General features: G+C 36.8%; 1 protein-coding gene across 4 annotated transcripts in view; it reads right to left on the reverse strand.

Annotated features, from left to right (window-relative positions):
* Positions 1 to 15,538, reverse strand: part of PARP8 (poly(ADP-ribose) polymerase family member 8) — a 112,512-nt gene that overhangs the window by 25,159 nt on the left and 71,815 nt on the right. For all 4 annotated transcript variants that reach the window (XM_042875379.1, XM_042875382.1, XM_042875380.1 and 1 more), the window contains 4 exons: positions 14,821 to 14,946; positions 12,226 to 12,790; positions 9,913 to 9,966; positions 9,715 to 9,810 (listed from right to left, as the gene is read on the reverse strand). In XM_042875379.1, the coding sequence (XP_042731313.1) occupies positions 9,715 to 9,810; positions 9,913 to 9,966; positions 12,226 to 12,790; positions 14,821 to 14,946 (841 nt within the window). The remainder of the gene's footprint in view (positions 1 to 9,714; positions 9,811 to 9,912; positions 9,967 to 12,225; positions 12,791 to 14,820; positions 14,947 to 15,538) is intronic.

The following is a 15,538-nucleotide window of genomic DNA, read 5'->3' on the forward strand; positions in this document are numbered from 1 at the left end:
TGTCCCTGGCTGCAGTACACAAGCAGTAACTACAACAATAATACATTTATAAATGTGACACTGTTGTCATTTTTGGATACTTTCACTTTGGTTTAAGGCCATGTAACTAGAAGCAGTAACACAGTAGGCTGAAGTTTTTAAGAATATTCATGTACACGCATGAAAATAAAGACGAGGTCTTGCTGATATGGACCCATACACATAAAGGTACGCAATACTCAGCCTATATTATACTACTAGTTTCAAAGGGGGAAATACATGCCTAAATATGGTTTATACACTTAAATATACATTTCCAGACTTGGAACTTGCCTGACAGTGCAGGCTTATGGATATGTAGAATTTTGCCAAATACAACCATCACTCTGAAGACCCTCAGAGCTGCCTGTCCAGGCAACTTTGATGCCCAATACCTAGAGTGCAGTTTTACTTCTCCTTGAACAGCAGAAGGTGCTTTCACACATACTTCATATTAAATTTGAAGGGAGAAAATTAAAATAAGGCCATTGGCTTCCACAAAACTATTATCTAAGTGAAGATTAGGGTGCTGGAAGATTACTTAGTAGGATAATTATTCCAGTGAGAATAACAGAAAATAGACAATAGAAAATAATAGCTGGACAGTTAACCAGAGTCTGCAAATGCTCAGAAGCAGAAGGCACTGACAGAAGCAGAAAGCCCTTTTTTTTAATGATAGCAAGGCTTTCAGAATTTTCTTCAGTCATCTCCAGTTTTTGCATGCTCCATGGTACTCATCCATAGCTGCTAGAAAGAAAAAAAGCTCAGTTTCTTCATGAGATGACATAAGAAGACAGGCAGACAGGCAAACTATCCAGCTACTATGACATATTCTGATTCAAGAACTCATACATTACTTAAAATGTTTTCCTGACATTCTTCAATTCAAAAAAGGTGAAACCTTCCTTCTGGATATTGATCTATCTCGCTATTTTCTAATGTGTGCCGCAGCTGTTCTCAGAAGAGCAATGTGCAACCTTCTCCTATGTCCCGGGGGAAGTCACGCAGACACTAATGAGGCTGCAGTATGACTGACACACCTAAAAACTCCTGATCTAAAAAGAGAAGCTCAGGGAAAACTCAGAGCCTCAGCATCAGTAAGTGTAACAGATAGTAAAGGTGAAACCATTAGTGAACATCCTGCTTCTCCTAATGAAAAGAATAAGCAGCGGAAATGAAATGTATCTTTACATCCATGTTCTGTTTCCCAGATTCAACCACATAATGGTTAGTTTTTTTTCTGCAGGAGGAAATTCTTCCTCTTCATTAGTCTCAAAAAAAGGATGAGGATATAACAGAGCAGCATCAATATTCAAAATGTGTAGAGGGGCTGGGAAGAGGACAGAAGAGCAAAAGAAAGTAGGAAGTGAGGAAGGAAGATTGGTAAGTAAAGGTTTCTTTTGCAAAGGAGCTCTCAAGATTTTCAGGTTTATTTCTCAATTTGTGTGAGATATGGATTTTTAGATTTAGTAACATTTGTGAAGAAAGGCAAAGTAAGACTGGTTGCTAATACTTTAATACCTGAGTGAGTCCACAGTACCTACAGACCAATTACATTCAGGCCCACAAGGATACCATTATCACATCTGAAAAATGATAAGCCAAAAGGTTGTAGATAATGCATCTCTTAGAACTCACTTTCACAGAATTACAAGGCAAAGATTTAAGAGTCTAAGCTGTATGAGTTTTGTACTTAATTAAATCATTACAGAAGCCATCTCATCTAGAATTACCATTAACTCTACACTAAGTTTCATCAAGATTCACAGTTCAAGCAATTTTAACTAATAAAGATCAAGGTTATTTTGTAACATAAGTGAAATCATCTTCCTACTATACCATGGTTTATACTTCCCAGTAAACCAGCTGACACTAACACACAGTGAATTTAAATACTTTGATTTATTAAAATTAAAATTTAGACTTCTATTTTAATAATCCTTATTAACAGGCTTCTGATTTACACTAAAATATACATTTTAAAATAAACTTATTCAAAATTAAATACTTAACCATATAACTGCATTTGGTGGCTTAAACTTGCATTGATCTAGGCAATGCTTTAAAACTTGACAATTACCAAAAAGTACATTTTTGCCCTGAATTGTCAAATGAAGTCAGACCACTAACCTAAGTTCTACAGCAGCATACACACTGACAGAGAGCAGGAATAATTTATTGAATAACCTATCTGGCTAAAAATACGTAAGGTAAGCTCACTGAATAGCCTCACAATATGCACGTGATACATGGAACACATTGCTGAAAGACACTGAAGATACCACAGTGGTAAGCAGATACAATTTCTTGAAAGATGAGAGAATAGACTAAGGCTGAAAAAGAAATACCACTTGTTCTGTTTGGGTTTGTTTAGGTTGATTCAGATTTTATTTCTCACTTTCTTTTTATTTCTAGGTGCTTGGATACCTTAGCCACATTTTGTTTGCTTGTTTGTTTTCTCCAGTCATCCAAAATACTTATATAGTGGCAAATAAGCAAACAATATAAAGTGCTAGCTGGGCAAGGTGAGCTGTGGTTAAGTTCTTGGCTACAGGATGAGACATACATTTTATTCTCAATAAACAATGAAGTGATTGAAGTATGTTCTGCTAGAGTAATGATTGTAACTGGAGCAGCTTTTTCATAAAAAGAGATAACAACAGGTTATGTTATAGATTAAGGATAAGAAGGATCACACATTATTCCACAGGAAAGAAAACATCTCCAACATCTCGGTTAAAATCCAATCTAGACAAACATGTCTGTACACTTACACTTTTCCCCACAGTTCAGTGATGCCTCAAAAGCCTCCCACCCTTAAATGGCATACTAATTCCGTAACATCAGTGTCACTGTGTTTCACTCATGGCTACGAAATAAACATTCAAACGACACAGTAATTCAAGACCAGTCCATGGGAACTTACCAGCCATCATAAAAAATCATAACTGAATTTCTTGGGGTGAAAAACATTCTAAAAATGTTCATTCAAAATATTCTGAAAGGTTATTAATATTCAAGTAAATACAAATTGTAATTTAAATACTGCACTTATTTTTACTGGTAAATGCAAACAGCTGGTATTTAAAATATTGTTTTACAGTAAAAATTGTTTTACATTCATACTTTATGGAAAGTTGTTTAAACAGCAGAAATGTCTGCACCAGAGTATAAATTTCAAACAAATTAGCTGCAGTATTTAGTTCTGCTGTTTTTTTTAAATTGTTATTACTATCTTTATTACTATCTCTTGCCATGTTTTAAAGAAGTCTTAGTTAAAATTTCAACACAAGATGGCACTGTAAAGAGACTTCTTGAGTCAAAGAGAAATTATTGATATTATTGATATCCAGAGTTGTTTTTTTTTTCCCCACTTAAAAAAATTTTATTTAATAATTTGCTTTTTTTTTTTTTTTTTTTTTTTTTTTTTTTTTTTTGGTCATGTCTAATTTGCACCAATTTATCAATAGCTTTTGTATCCCAATGGCAAATAAGGAAATCTGGAAGGCATACAGAATAGATCTACTACAAAGAAGTTGGAGAAGATATTTTTATTATACTTATTTAAATCAGATCCTCATGTGTAATAATCATTTTTGTGAATAGTTTGAGATCTCACTGTTAAATTTGTTTGTAATAAAAGTAGTTAAATCACATGCTGAATTTCTAAAACAAGATGTCAGAAAAAACTGTTGCCTAATTAAAATACTTATTTCTTCCCTAGAATATTATTAACAGCTCTGGAGTAACATGAAAAATTTCATATTTTATTAACAAAAAGCTAATAGCCTTTTAATATAAAACCTAATCATGCTCAAGTTTCTTTACTATCTTATGACACCTGCTTTGCAAATTACCTTCTTTTTTGCTTAGACAAATCAAATCATATGGTTTTAAAGGACTTTTGGAGGCCAGTTAGTCCCTTTTATTCATTCATACTGGAGTAGCTCTAACTATCCTTTATCTTAAGTTTTATCTGAAGAGTAAAATAGCATTATCGAAAGCTTTATCAAACACTGGCACAGGTTGCCCATAGAGATTGGGTCTCCTCTTTGAAGATCTCCAAAAGCAGACTGGACATGGTCCTAGGTATCCTGAGCAGGTCCAGTGTATCCCTGATTGAGAGGGGTTGGATGGATGCAGAAGGGCTGCCAACCTCAACCAGTCTGTAGTTCTTTGTAAACACTTGTATCTTTACACTTTACCCAGGAAGGGCCCTCTCCCTCAAGCACTATAGAAAGGAACAGATGAAAGATTTACTTCTCTCAGAAGCACATTTCCTGTCAGTTTCTAGCATTGTCCAGCTTTCAGCCAGCCAGAAATCATGATAATTTAACTATTTTAACAACCTATGTGAGCTCACTCACCTTCAACTTCTTGTTTTTGGAACAGTTCACGTCTGACAAAGAAAATCTGGCAATTAATTATAAACAAATAACTGTTCTCATCTTACTGATCTAAACAACTGTTTTGAAAATAAATTCAGAAACAGAATCATGAGGCACTGTTGAATGATTCAAGTGAGTAGACTTGCCGTTTTCACGACGTTTACTGCGTCTAACTTCTCCATCTCTCCTTAGCACAAAACCCATGTCTGAGCTCATCCTTCCCACTGTTTTTCAGAGCTAAGCAAAGGGCTACTTGAGAAAAGACAGATCGCAGAGCCCCTGAGAGCTGTGCAACACAGGTCGCCTTCCAGATGGAAGCAGCCTGTTTGTGATTCTTTTCAGGTAAAAAAAAAAAAAAAAAAAAAAAAGAGAGAGAGAGAGAGATTTGGATATAATGTCTGCAGTTCCAAACCTCACTTGAGTTCCAAACTCAAACCCAAAAAGTCAGAAGGATCATGAGGCCCCGCTTTCACAGTCTGTATTCGTACTGAAAATCAAGATCAAGCAAGCTTTTGCCCTTCTGCTCCATGGCTTATTTCAAGGCCATTTCTCTATCCTTTTGCAGAGTGAAATATGCAGGACTCAGGTTATTATCACAGATAACTACGTGAAATACCCTAGCCTATGGTATGCAAAAGGATCCTACCTACGATCCCTGTATTCATTGAATTCCTCTGTTCTTTTGCAGAAAGACATACCCTGAAGTGATTTCAGGGAATCTCCATTTTTCAGTGGCATTCTATATATGCATGTATTTCTATGCATCCATTTTAGTGTTCATAAATTTGGGTGCACTGCAAAAAATCATTAGATCTAATAATGCTCCTGAAATAGATACTAAAGAAAGAAGCTATATGGAGAACGCATATTGACCCTCATCTTGTATAGAAAAGATGTGAATACCTACATGGAGAAATTGCTAACTTCACTGGCTTTTTTTTTTTTTTTTTTTTTTTTTTTTAAAGGGTGGAATTTAGTAATGAACCATGGATTTTTATAAAAATATGTTATGACTTCATGATGTGCTATTGTACTCTTTGACCACTCCCTATCCCCTTAATTCAAACACAGCTCCCTGTGAAAAAATTATGTGTCTGGTTTGAAGTTACTTCATCTATATACTCTGTTTCTACTAATGCATACAGTTGTGAAGTACATACAGGGACTCTACCTGGCAATTTTTCTGGACATTGGGGAACATTTGGAGTCCAGAGGTAGATGGTTGTTAGTCCTGCAAGGTCCATAATCTGTTTCAAACAGGAGTTCCCAAGTGAAATATTAAGAATTTCTTCTTAATTCCCTTGAGTATGATAGTCTCTTTATCCTCAGTAGGAGAGTAAGATAGCCTAACAACCAAAAATTCCTGTGTTATTACAGGATCCCTGAACCAGCAGGAAGTATTTGCATTGTTACTGTGAGCTCTGGAGCAAAACACATGTCTATTTTATGAGTATGAACTTGAAAGTATGCCATTTTGCTATTCACTGTTTTACAACAGACTTCTTCCATATAGTGTTACTTCTGCTGTGTTGGTATAGTGTCTGAATTAAACTATTTAAAAAATCCATGACATTGTCATCAAGTTACTTTTATCTTGTGGGAAAGATGTCAAGATTTTAAGAAAGCAGAAGTAAATTGAAACAGATATTAAAAATAATCACCTCCCCCAAAATGTTATCTAGGAAAAGAAATCACAGTCCTCAGAAGGAAGCTTGCACTGAGAGATTCTGACTGAAAGATAGTGTATAATCAAGGTAAAAATACAGGTTGTAATACAAATCTCCACAAAGGAAAATCTTCTCTCACAGCTTCACTTGGAATCTTTACCAGTCCTGAGGATGGCACCGAAATTGCACAAGTCCTAAATAACCAGCACAAAAGACTGCACCAAGACATAGGAGATAAGTATTAAAGTATTAAGAGAATGTAATTATCGTGTGATAGCAAATGTTAAAATTTTAAGCTGCATTTCAAGGCAATTAATTAAGCTATGCTACAGTTCAGGAAAGGTGTCAGGCTGACACCAAGGAGTACTGCAGAATCAAATTATTTACTGGCATCAATGAGTTTGGCTTCTTTGGCAACTGCATAAACACCAGAACATCCAGACTAAACATGTTTAAAATGAACTTCTCATGCCATAACTTTGCTAAGCTTTCTTAAATTCATATGTCTTGTCATTAAATAAAGGTCCAAATGGGTGATAGAAAACTCATCATGTACACTCAGATATGATCCCCACAAGCATTTGTGTACGTGAACTATTCCTTAAAGGAAGAGAAAAGGAAATCATCCAGAGTTATGTAGTCGGTGACATCTTCTGCAATACAACCAGCTTTAGATAAAGCCTGTCAATGTAATGAAATTGACAGGCTGAATGAAAAAGACATGATTATCTGAAGAAAATGGGAGCAAGATACAGAATCTAAAAATAAAAGCAGACAGGTTCAGACCTTTATGACAACTGAACAAGATATCATGGCCTCAGAACCACAAGCCCTCCAAGGCCCCTTATGAAAGCTGGGGATACTACAAATGGGATACATGAAATGACATAAGGCATTAGGCATCCACATAAGGATCCCATGCATCCTTCCTTTACTGACCGCCTACGGGCATTCTGTTTAATAAAGTACTATATTTCTGAGATCTGCTGTTGTAGCAGCACTGCATGCAAAGTATTCTTTCAGTTGGGTCATTCCTCATTCCTTTTACATGCATTTTCTTTATACATTATATCTATACAAAGACACAGGTGCATACACACGCATATGTATGTGCAGCTAAAGTATGCATATAAGCCCCACAATTGCCTATAGGCTACTCTCCCACTGCTTTCTGAAGAAGCAAAAATTTCCTCAGAATCCTTTGGCAAACTCAAGCTATATTCAAATCAGTATCCTTTCTCACCTTCTACAGAACTATAGACTGATTAATGGAGGCTCTATATTGCTTCTGCAGTCATTCAAGCACGCACAGAGCATGCTAGATTTCCTCCTGCTATCTTCGTCTCTCTGGGTTACATAAGGACATCTTTTATTTTTGCAAAGCTTGCTAGGTTATTCAGCTTGCAAAGGCACTGAGGAATATGTGTTTACTGCAAACGTGTTTGCACTTTTCACTGCTTTGAAGCACTGACAAACTCTCAAAAGGATGGTAAAAATGTCCCCTCTTTATGCCAAGGAAATGTCCTAGAGAAAAGTCATTCTCAGGAATTTTGATTCCTAAGGTGGGAAAGCAAGGGTTTGTTTTTTTTAAACTTAGAGCAGATGGTTTTCCAATTTGTTTCTTTTTAATAGTTCATTGTGTGAACAGGAAGAAATCCTACTGTTTACTTTTTGTTATGGATGATAGATAAAACCCAGTCATTTAAATAATTAGAGTATCTAAGCTTTCTATCTAATTCACTCAGTCTTATCCTGTCACAGGTAGCAAGCATTACAGCATATCTGAAGACAAAAGACAAGGAACTGGTTCATTTTCCATAGCCTTCTAATATCTAACAGGATCTGACAGAAAGCCATGTTTTTAAAAAGCAGATTTGAGCTTGAGGAGGCAAATAGATACCTCATAGCATTTCTAGAAGTATGAAGGCTTTACATGTCCTGAATTGGTATTAATCAAAACTGTAGATGCTTTTGCAAATTCTAACAGCAGCCTACTTGCTGACTGTTGTCAGAACACCTAACTCTGGCAGCACTTGGTGACACCGGGGATGACTCTGACATTACTTTTGCTACTATGTAAGCAGTAATTTAGTTCCTGAATTTAGTTCCACAGGTCTATCATAGATGATGCCTGCTTCAACTCTTGTGTACTTGCTGATCATATTGTGAAAAAATTGGTAGATGAGACATCAGATCATTTATGCACTGATACTAAACACTGTTTTCCACAGACTGAATGGTTTTTTAGATAAGAAGTTTTCACAATATAATTGAAACAAGAATTCTAAATTGCAAGGTCCTTCCTGAAAGTACGAGGGAGATGATTGTCCCTCACCATTCTGCCCTCATGAGGCCCCATCAGGAGTACTGCACCCAGGTCTGGGCCCCCAACGGAAATATGTTGGGTTGGGATGTGAAGCTTTTGGAAAGGGTTCATAGGAGGACCACAGAAATGACCAGAGGGCTGGAGCACCTCTCCTATAAAGACAGGCTGAGGGAACTGGGCTTGATCAGCCTGGAAAACAGAAGGCTGCTGGGAGATCTCATTGCTGCCTTCCAATATTTAAAGGGAGCTTATAAACATGGGAAGCTTATAAACGTGGGAAAGCAATTTTTTACACAGGTAGATAGTGATAGAACAAGGGGAAATGGTTTTAAACTAAAGGAGGGGGGGTTTAGATTGGATGTCAGGGAGAAGTTTTTCATGGAGAGGGTGATGAGGTGTCGAAACAAGCTGACCAAGGAGGATGTGGATGTCCCATCCCTGGAGGAGATTAAGGCCAGGCTGGATGGAGCCCTGGGCAATCTGATCTAGCACTTGATCTAACAGCTGACAGCCCTGCTTGTGGCAGGGGGTTGGAACTTGATGATCCTTGAGTTCCCTTCCGACTTGGGCCATTCTTTGACTCTATTATCATTCTCCTATATGTTTCTTTACAAAGCTGCACTAATCTAGTAGCTCCAGGCAAATTGTGTCTTTCAGGACTAATCTTATTTTTTTCTAATTTGTGTGGTCCCCAGTGGCATGAGAGGGTGCACCATTTAGCTTATAAAATTCCTGGTTCTCAGTCAGACAGGACTGAAGAACAGCTGTATAACTAGATGGAGCTTAGGCATGCCGAACAACCACATTACCCTAGCTACGTCACTGCTACATCAGACACTGCACAGAACATCTCCTCATGGCTTTTTTATCACATTACAGTGAATGAGCAAAAGAGGGCCAGAAGCACTTCAAGACTTCATAGCATAATCACCAGAGTATCTGAATACTGTGATGGCTCAAAGTCTGAGGTGACCCTGAGGTTTTAGAAGGATGCCAGGGGACTGTGAAAATAGTCCAGCTCACTTCCTACAGCTTATCTGGTTACAACCATATACAATAACAGTATTCAGTGAAATATATCTATCTCTTTTAAATTCCTATAGTTACAAACAAGCCTGCTTTCCATCTCCCTTGCAATGTGTTTTTTTCAAAATTTCAGTAAAATCTAGTTAATATGCATTACATTTCTGCATCTTGAATGAATATTAGGATGAAACAGATCTTAAATAATTCAGGAGTTTTCAACAGCTTTATATGGTCTGTTACTTTAGGCTTTAGAACATGCATTGTTTATCCCAGCAAGTGTACAACTTACCCTCAGCATAGGACCATTCTGGAACACATGGGGTTCATCACAAACTACACAGTATTCATTCAATACGGGTATCCGCTGCTCAGCAAATTCAATAGTCTGAGAACAATGAAAATGAGAATAACAGCATCTGCTTAAAAAAATTAACAGTCAGCTCATGCTCAAAGATGTTTCAAAAATGGGTAAGACATGACATCCTACCTGCACAAGAAAGCCACGGTCTCGTACCGGAATGCATTTTGCACCATAGTTTTGCTGCAAGGAAAAAAAATTCAGGCAACTTCAGTGTTGGTAAACTAATGATAAGGAAATGATAAAATATTTTTAATTTTTGTATACAAAAATGTTAATTAAATTATTAATATTTGCATTTAAAAAAATGCCTAATTTGGACAAGCCATTACAAATGAACAATCCTTTTCCTTGATCACTGAATGTAGGATGAATTTTTAGCATTCTTAAACCTGATGAGTTTTTTATCTCAGCATCCCGAAAACTTTAATCCCATATGGAAACACCTACACCTTCACTCCATTCAAATGAACTGACATTTGGTAACTATCTTTAAATTTTTACCATGTATTGTCTGTCTAAATATGCATTACATACCTAGGCTTGAATGACTAATGTAATTCACAGAAGTGCAGAAAATCTTTTTCTTTTGTACTCATAACAATCTCACCTCAGAGAACACCATGCTAACAGGTGCTGAGATCCCACTCAGGCTCCTTCTGCCTTTTTCTTTCAATATATAACAGTGTAAATTAGAAGGTACTTTTGCTGTCTAAATCAGTAAGGTGCACTCCCTTTATGCTGACATCTATTCTAATCAGCCCTTGTTTTGAGTTAAAATCAGGTTGTTTTTCTTGGTGTGTATTTTTTTGGTTCGTTTGTTTGCTTGTTTTGTAGTTACTGTTTTTTAAATAGGCTTATTTGTTTTAATTCTCTAACTGTTGATTTGGCAACATTTACACTTTTTTCTTCAGGGAAATAATCTCACCGATTGTATCTGTATACGACATTCAAATATCTTAGGTGAGAACTGAAAAGAAGTTAGGGTCCTAATTCATCACTAACGTAGAGTCAGATAACCAAATTACTCAAATATCTGTTGCCTGTATGTAGGATGTGAAAAGGACTCTTAATGCCCTTTTGCTGACAACAGGGAAATGACACCTGACCATGTATATGGTGATTTTCTCTCAAAGTAAATGCATTATAGTAATAAAATTATTGGTAGTTTATATAGACTGTCAAGCAAGGTTTGTATTTTTTCCAGATCAGCCAATAATATCAGTAATGAAATCATTCAGTCAACTCTTCATTATATCATCAAAATCAATGGGACTTTTCCTATTAACTTAAGGATATAAAAGTCTGATAAGTACAGACTGCCTCTGCTGATTCAGGAAAAAAATTAGTATCTAAACTGCAACAGGCAAAAAGTCTGTTGGATGACCTTAAATTAATTTTGTTGTGCATATTACAGGAATCAACAACATGGCGAGCAAATAAATGATTTAATGATAGCACATTACTGCTTTTAGATTTGATGAGTATAGCTCATGGTTTATTAAACTGACTTATCACAAGGTACATAACACACTCATTGCAATTTCATTGTTCAGCCTGCACATATTTAAGTATATGTATGGCATTTCAAGACAGGATCACCATTTCTGCAGGCTGAGAATATCAAGGTGCCACTGAGCTAAGGCAGTGGAGAGGACTGTCTCCTAAGTAATTCTGCTCACATTTAGCACAGAAAACAGACCAGTTCCCTGACAGTTCCCTGAAAGAGCATAGACCTGCTTAGCACAGACATCTTTTAAGAGGTGGAAGCAGAATATGTGTTAATTAAGTTTAAGCTCTATCTCCTAAATTAAGAACATGCATTACTCTTTCTTTTCTCAGTCATTGATTTCTCTGGTGAAAGACAGATGGGCAGTGTGGGTCTAATTCCTGACTTCCAGTTGTCAGCGTGTTTGAAGGTTAAACATTTTGCAAAACACAGATGTGCAAAAGGTGAGCTGAACCATGACTGCATTTATTTCATTACAATGTTAGTCACAGATGAAAAGAGCAGGAGAGGAGGCTTGGCACCTGAATGAGCCAATGGATGGCTCTCCCCATGAAGCACACGGGGAAGTTAGAAAGGACATGTATGACCAAGACAATTTTCCTGTGTAGCAGCTCACACTGCATTCTCCTCCTGCAGTAAGGTAAGCAAGGAAGTGTGCAACTGAACATTTCCTGTGGCCAATATCTGTACACTGAGCTGCATTCAAGATGAAATTTGAAGTCTCTGTCTTCACCTAGGCAGATTCCATTTTTATGATGTTTATATTTATATGCTTAGCTGTTTAAATGCACCTTAAAAAGCTGACTTCATTGTTCTTCATTTAAGTATCTGCTAACATATCCCCTGAATATTAATACTTTTGCATAACAGGCATAACAAGATGTTTGGAAAATAATAAGAAAATGAGTGGAATTTTAAAAATTACTACTCACAGCAGCTTGTGAAGGTGATGATGAAGATGGTGTTAAGATACCAATAAGCCCTGAGGTAAGAGAGAGCCGCCTGCCCTCTGCTATGTTGGACTCCTTGAAAGGCTCCATTTTGGATGATTTAGGGGCATTGGAGTAGGTCTTGCTGAGTAATTTGTGATTCTTCAATCCATCCAATTCTTCCATTCTAAGATTACTAGAGTAAGACCTGCTTAAAAGTTTGTGGGGCTTCAAGGTGCTATTGTGCTCACATCGAGGATCCCCAGAACATGATCTACTTAATAACTTGTGGGGCTTTAAAGTAATGCACTCCTCCTGCTTGACAGCTGCAGAGCAAGAACGGTTCAAGAGTTTGTGCGATTTAATAGCCATCGTCTGTTCAGCTCTGGGGTCACTAGACAATGAGCGGCCAAAGGTTCTATGAGATTTTGTGGCACACACATCCTCTGCCTTAACTGTGCTGGAACAAGTCCTTCTCAGTAGCTTGTGAGTTTTGGAGATGCCATCTTGTTCTGACTTCAGTTTTGATTTATTTTTACCACAGCCAGGTGGAGGATAACTTGGCGACCTTAAAAACACAGAAGAGGAAGACATAGTTGGAGCATAATCAAAACTGAGAAAAGCAAGTAAGTTCAGATCTACACACTCATTTTTGAGTGCAACCTGTCTTTATGAATTTAACAAGTGATAAAGAGAGCCCCACCTCCCTCCCCCCAAAAGAGCAAATGTCTGCAGAACCAATTTCCCAATGCCAAATGGATGTCTTAACTCCTATGTTTACACAAACACTCTAGTAGCTTTTTAAGTAGAAGTTAAAGATATATCCTTACAGTGTTTGATATGGCTCCTACATCTTTAAGCAAACCATTCATTCAGGAAATCATTTTTTAAATTAAAACCATAAAATATTATAACACATTTTTTATCAAAATATCTCTTTTCTATTTAGTAATAATGGCATGATTCCATTAACATTACCATCTTTTAGACATAAGTTAACAAATTCTATATGCAGATCCTGTGATAGATATCATGAGCAATGAAACTTGCAGATGTGTAAGTCAGCTGGAATTAGCTTTTTCTATTTAATTTTAGTCTCACAGTAACTTCAATGTTTTGTGGAAGCCCACTTGATGCTCTTCTGTCACACTTTAGACAGATTCTAGCTCTGTAACTCTAGAAATAAGAATGTAAGGGATCCATGTTACAACTACAGAATTAAAGAACAAAAAGGCTTTTGCAAAACAACATGCACATGTACTGTTACATTACTATAATGTTCACATTCACATTCACCTGTCCTTGCAAAGTAAGAATTAGTATCACGTATGCCAAATTGTTTTCCTATAGCTTATAAGCAACCCGATCTTTTTTTGTCTTGAATCAAAGAAAAAAGATCTGAAACTCCAAGGGGTTCACCAGAGGCTGGCAAGTTTCCTCACAATATTATCAAATGGCGACAGTGGAAAACGCATATGGAGCTCACTGACTCACTTTTGCAGTTAACTCATGGCCACCCTAGGGCAGAAAGGAGGTAGGAATGCAGGCAGGGAGGGAAAGTCTCCACATCTGGGCTAAAAGTGATCTTCAGAACTGCAGCAGCAGCTGCCATAGCAAGATGAGAAAGACTGGGCTAGCTTTTCTCTCCTCTTTTTGATCAAAACCAAGTCCCAACCTTCAGTGTGCATTTCACAATGTGTTGAGCAGGTAACTATCTTTGAAAAGACAAATCTTTAGTTATCTTTGATATTCCTCTGTTCTTCAAACATGAATTAGTACCCTCTCTCTCTCTCTAAATTCATAGAATTTAAAATTGCCAAATTCATAAAAAAGAATAAATGCTCAAAAGAAAATCACTCAACAGATTTTCACGAAAGAGATGATCTGTGACCTTTTTATAAGCAGGAAAACATGCTAGAGTAAATAGTCATTTTCCTGAAAGACATAAAACCAGAGCCTCATTTTACAGACACTTATGAGTAACTAGAAGAACTCATAATTAATTCCATTTAGTATTCAAAAAATATTTTCTCACATTTTTAATACCTTTGTTTTTTGAAATTCTGTGTTTGCATTTCACAAGTGGTGAACGCTCCTTTAACTCAAATACTAGAGAGGAGTAGGTATTCAGGAGGTCTTGAATTCAGTCTTGGATTAATAACTACTTGAGTTTTAAAAGATTAAAAAAGTACACACAGCTGTGGAAAGAACTGCTGGCCAGCCACAAAAATACGTATAAAAATTCTTGCTACTCAAGTAACAGTCAAATGCTACCAAGCTAGTAAAAATACAAATACAACTAATTTAAATGATATGATATGAAATGAAATGATATACAATCAATTATTTCCAGTTTTAAATGAATCATGGCTGTTTCAGAGAGCAAGGCACCGACACATTTTGTCTTCACATAGTTACGGAAGCTGCAATACTGCCTAGTTCGCTTTTGAAGTCATGCAAGGCAAGGACTGGAAACCCCTGAGATAAGATATAAATAGAGCACTTCCCTGTCGAGAAAAGTCAACACTTCGCCTTGTGAAATATGCTGTGGATTTTGAACTGGTTGTAATGATAAAAGCTCATTTTTCTTGCTATTACCTGCGCAATGTAGAAAAGATGTGCAGAGGGGATTTCACCTTTTTGTCAGACACCTTCTTATTGTGCGTACAATTAGATTTCTCTTTGCTATTCTTCCACTGCTGTGTTACAAATGTCTGCATTATTCTGCAAATTAGGAAATAAAAAAGACTTTCTTATTGTAAGCAAGTCAAATGCACTTTAATATTAGTATCCCTCTGTCAACAAAGCAGCCTACATAATGCAACATCCTCACTCTATAGGCAGAGTTTCTCTGTCACATATGTAGACTGATGAATGGGCAACTTAGTTCCTCAAAATCCTTTCTTTTTCTCCCAGTTAAACTTATTCACATGGAACTCTTATTGAGAACAAAATCTGTGTGAACAAGCACTCCAGGACTTAACATACATATGTCTCTCAAGGAGATCTAAAGATAAACTAATTCAGGGACATTTCATTCAACTCTAGGTGTCTGCCCTGCCAGTGACTGCAGAAGAAAGATCCAGGAGCCACACTCCTCAAGTGCACACTCTAAGGCACAAACATGAAGGCAGGATATTGAATATTACACTACCCAGAAGGGCTTACAGAGAAGCTAGAGCTAGATACTTCCCTGAGGTGAACAGCAAATGTTGCACCAAGAGAAGCTAAAGAACAAAAACCAAAAAACCACCATAAAGACTACAAAGAAAAAGCATCCGCAAGAACAGCAGTAAAGTACAACATGCTCCCAATA

Source organism: Lagopus leucura, unplaced genomic scaffold, assembly GCF_019238085.1.
Source record: "Lagopus leucura isolate 7727_CA_CO unplaced genomic scaffold, USGS_WTPT01 Super-Scaffold_100014, whole genome shotgun sequence".
NCBI lineage: Eukaryota > Metazoa > Chordata > Aves > Galliformes > Phasianidae > Lagopus > Lagopus leucura.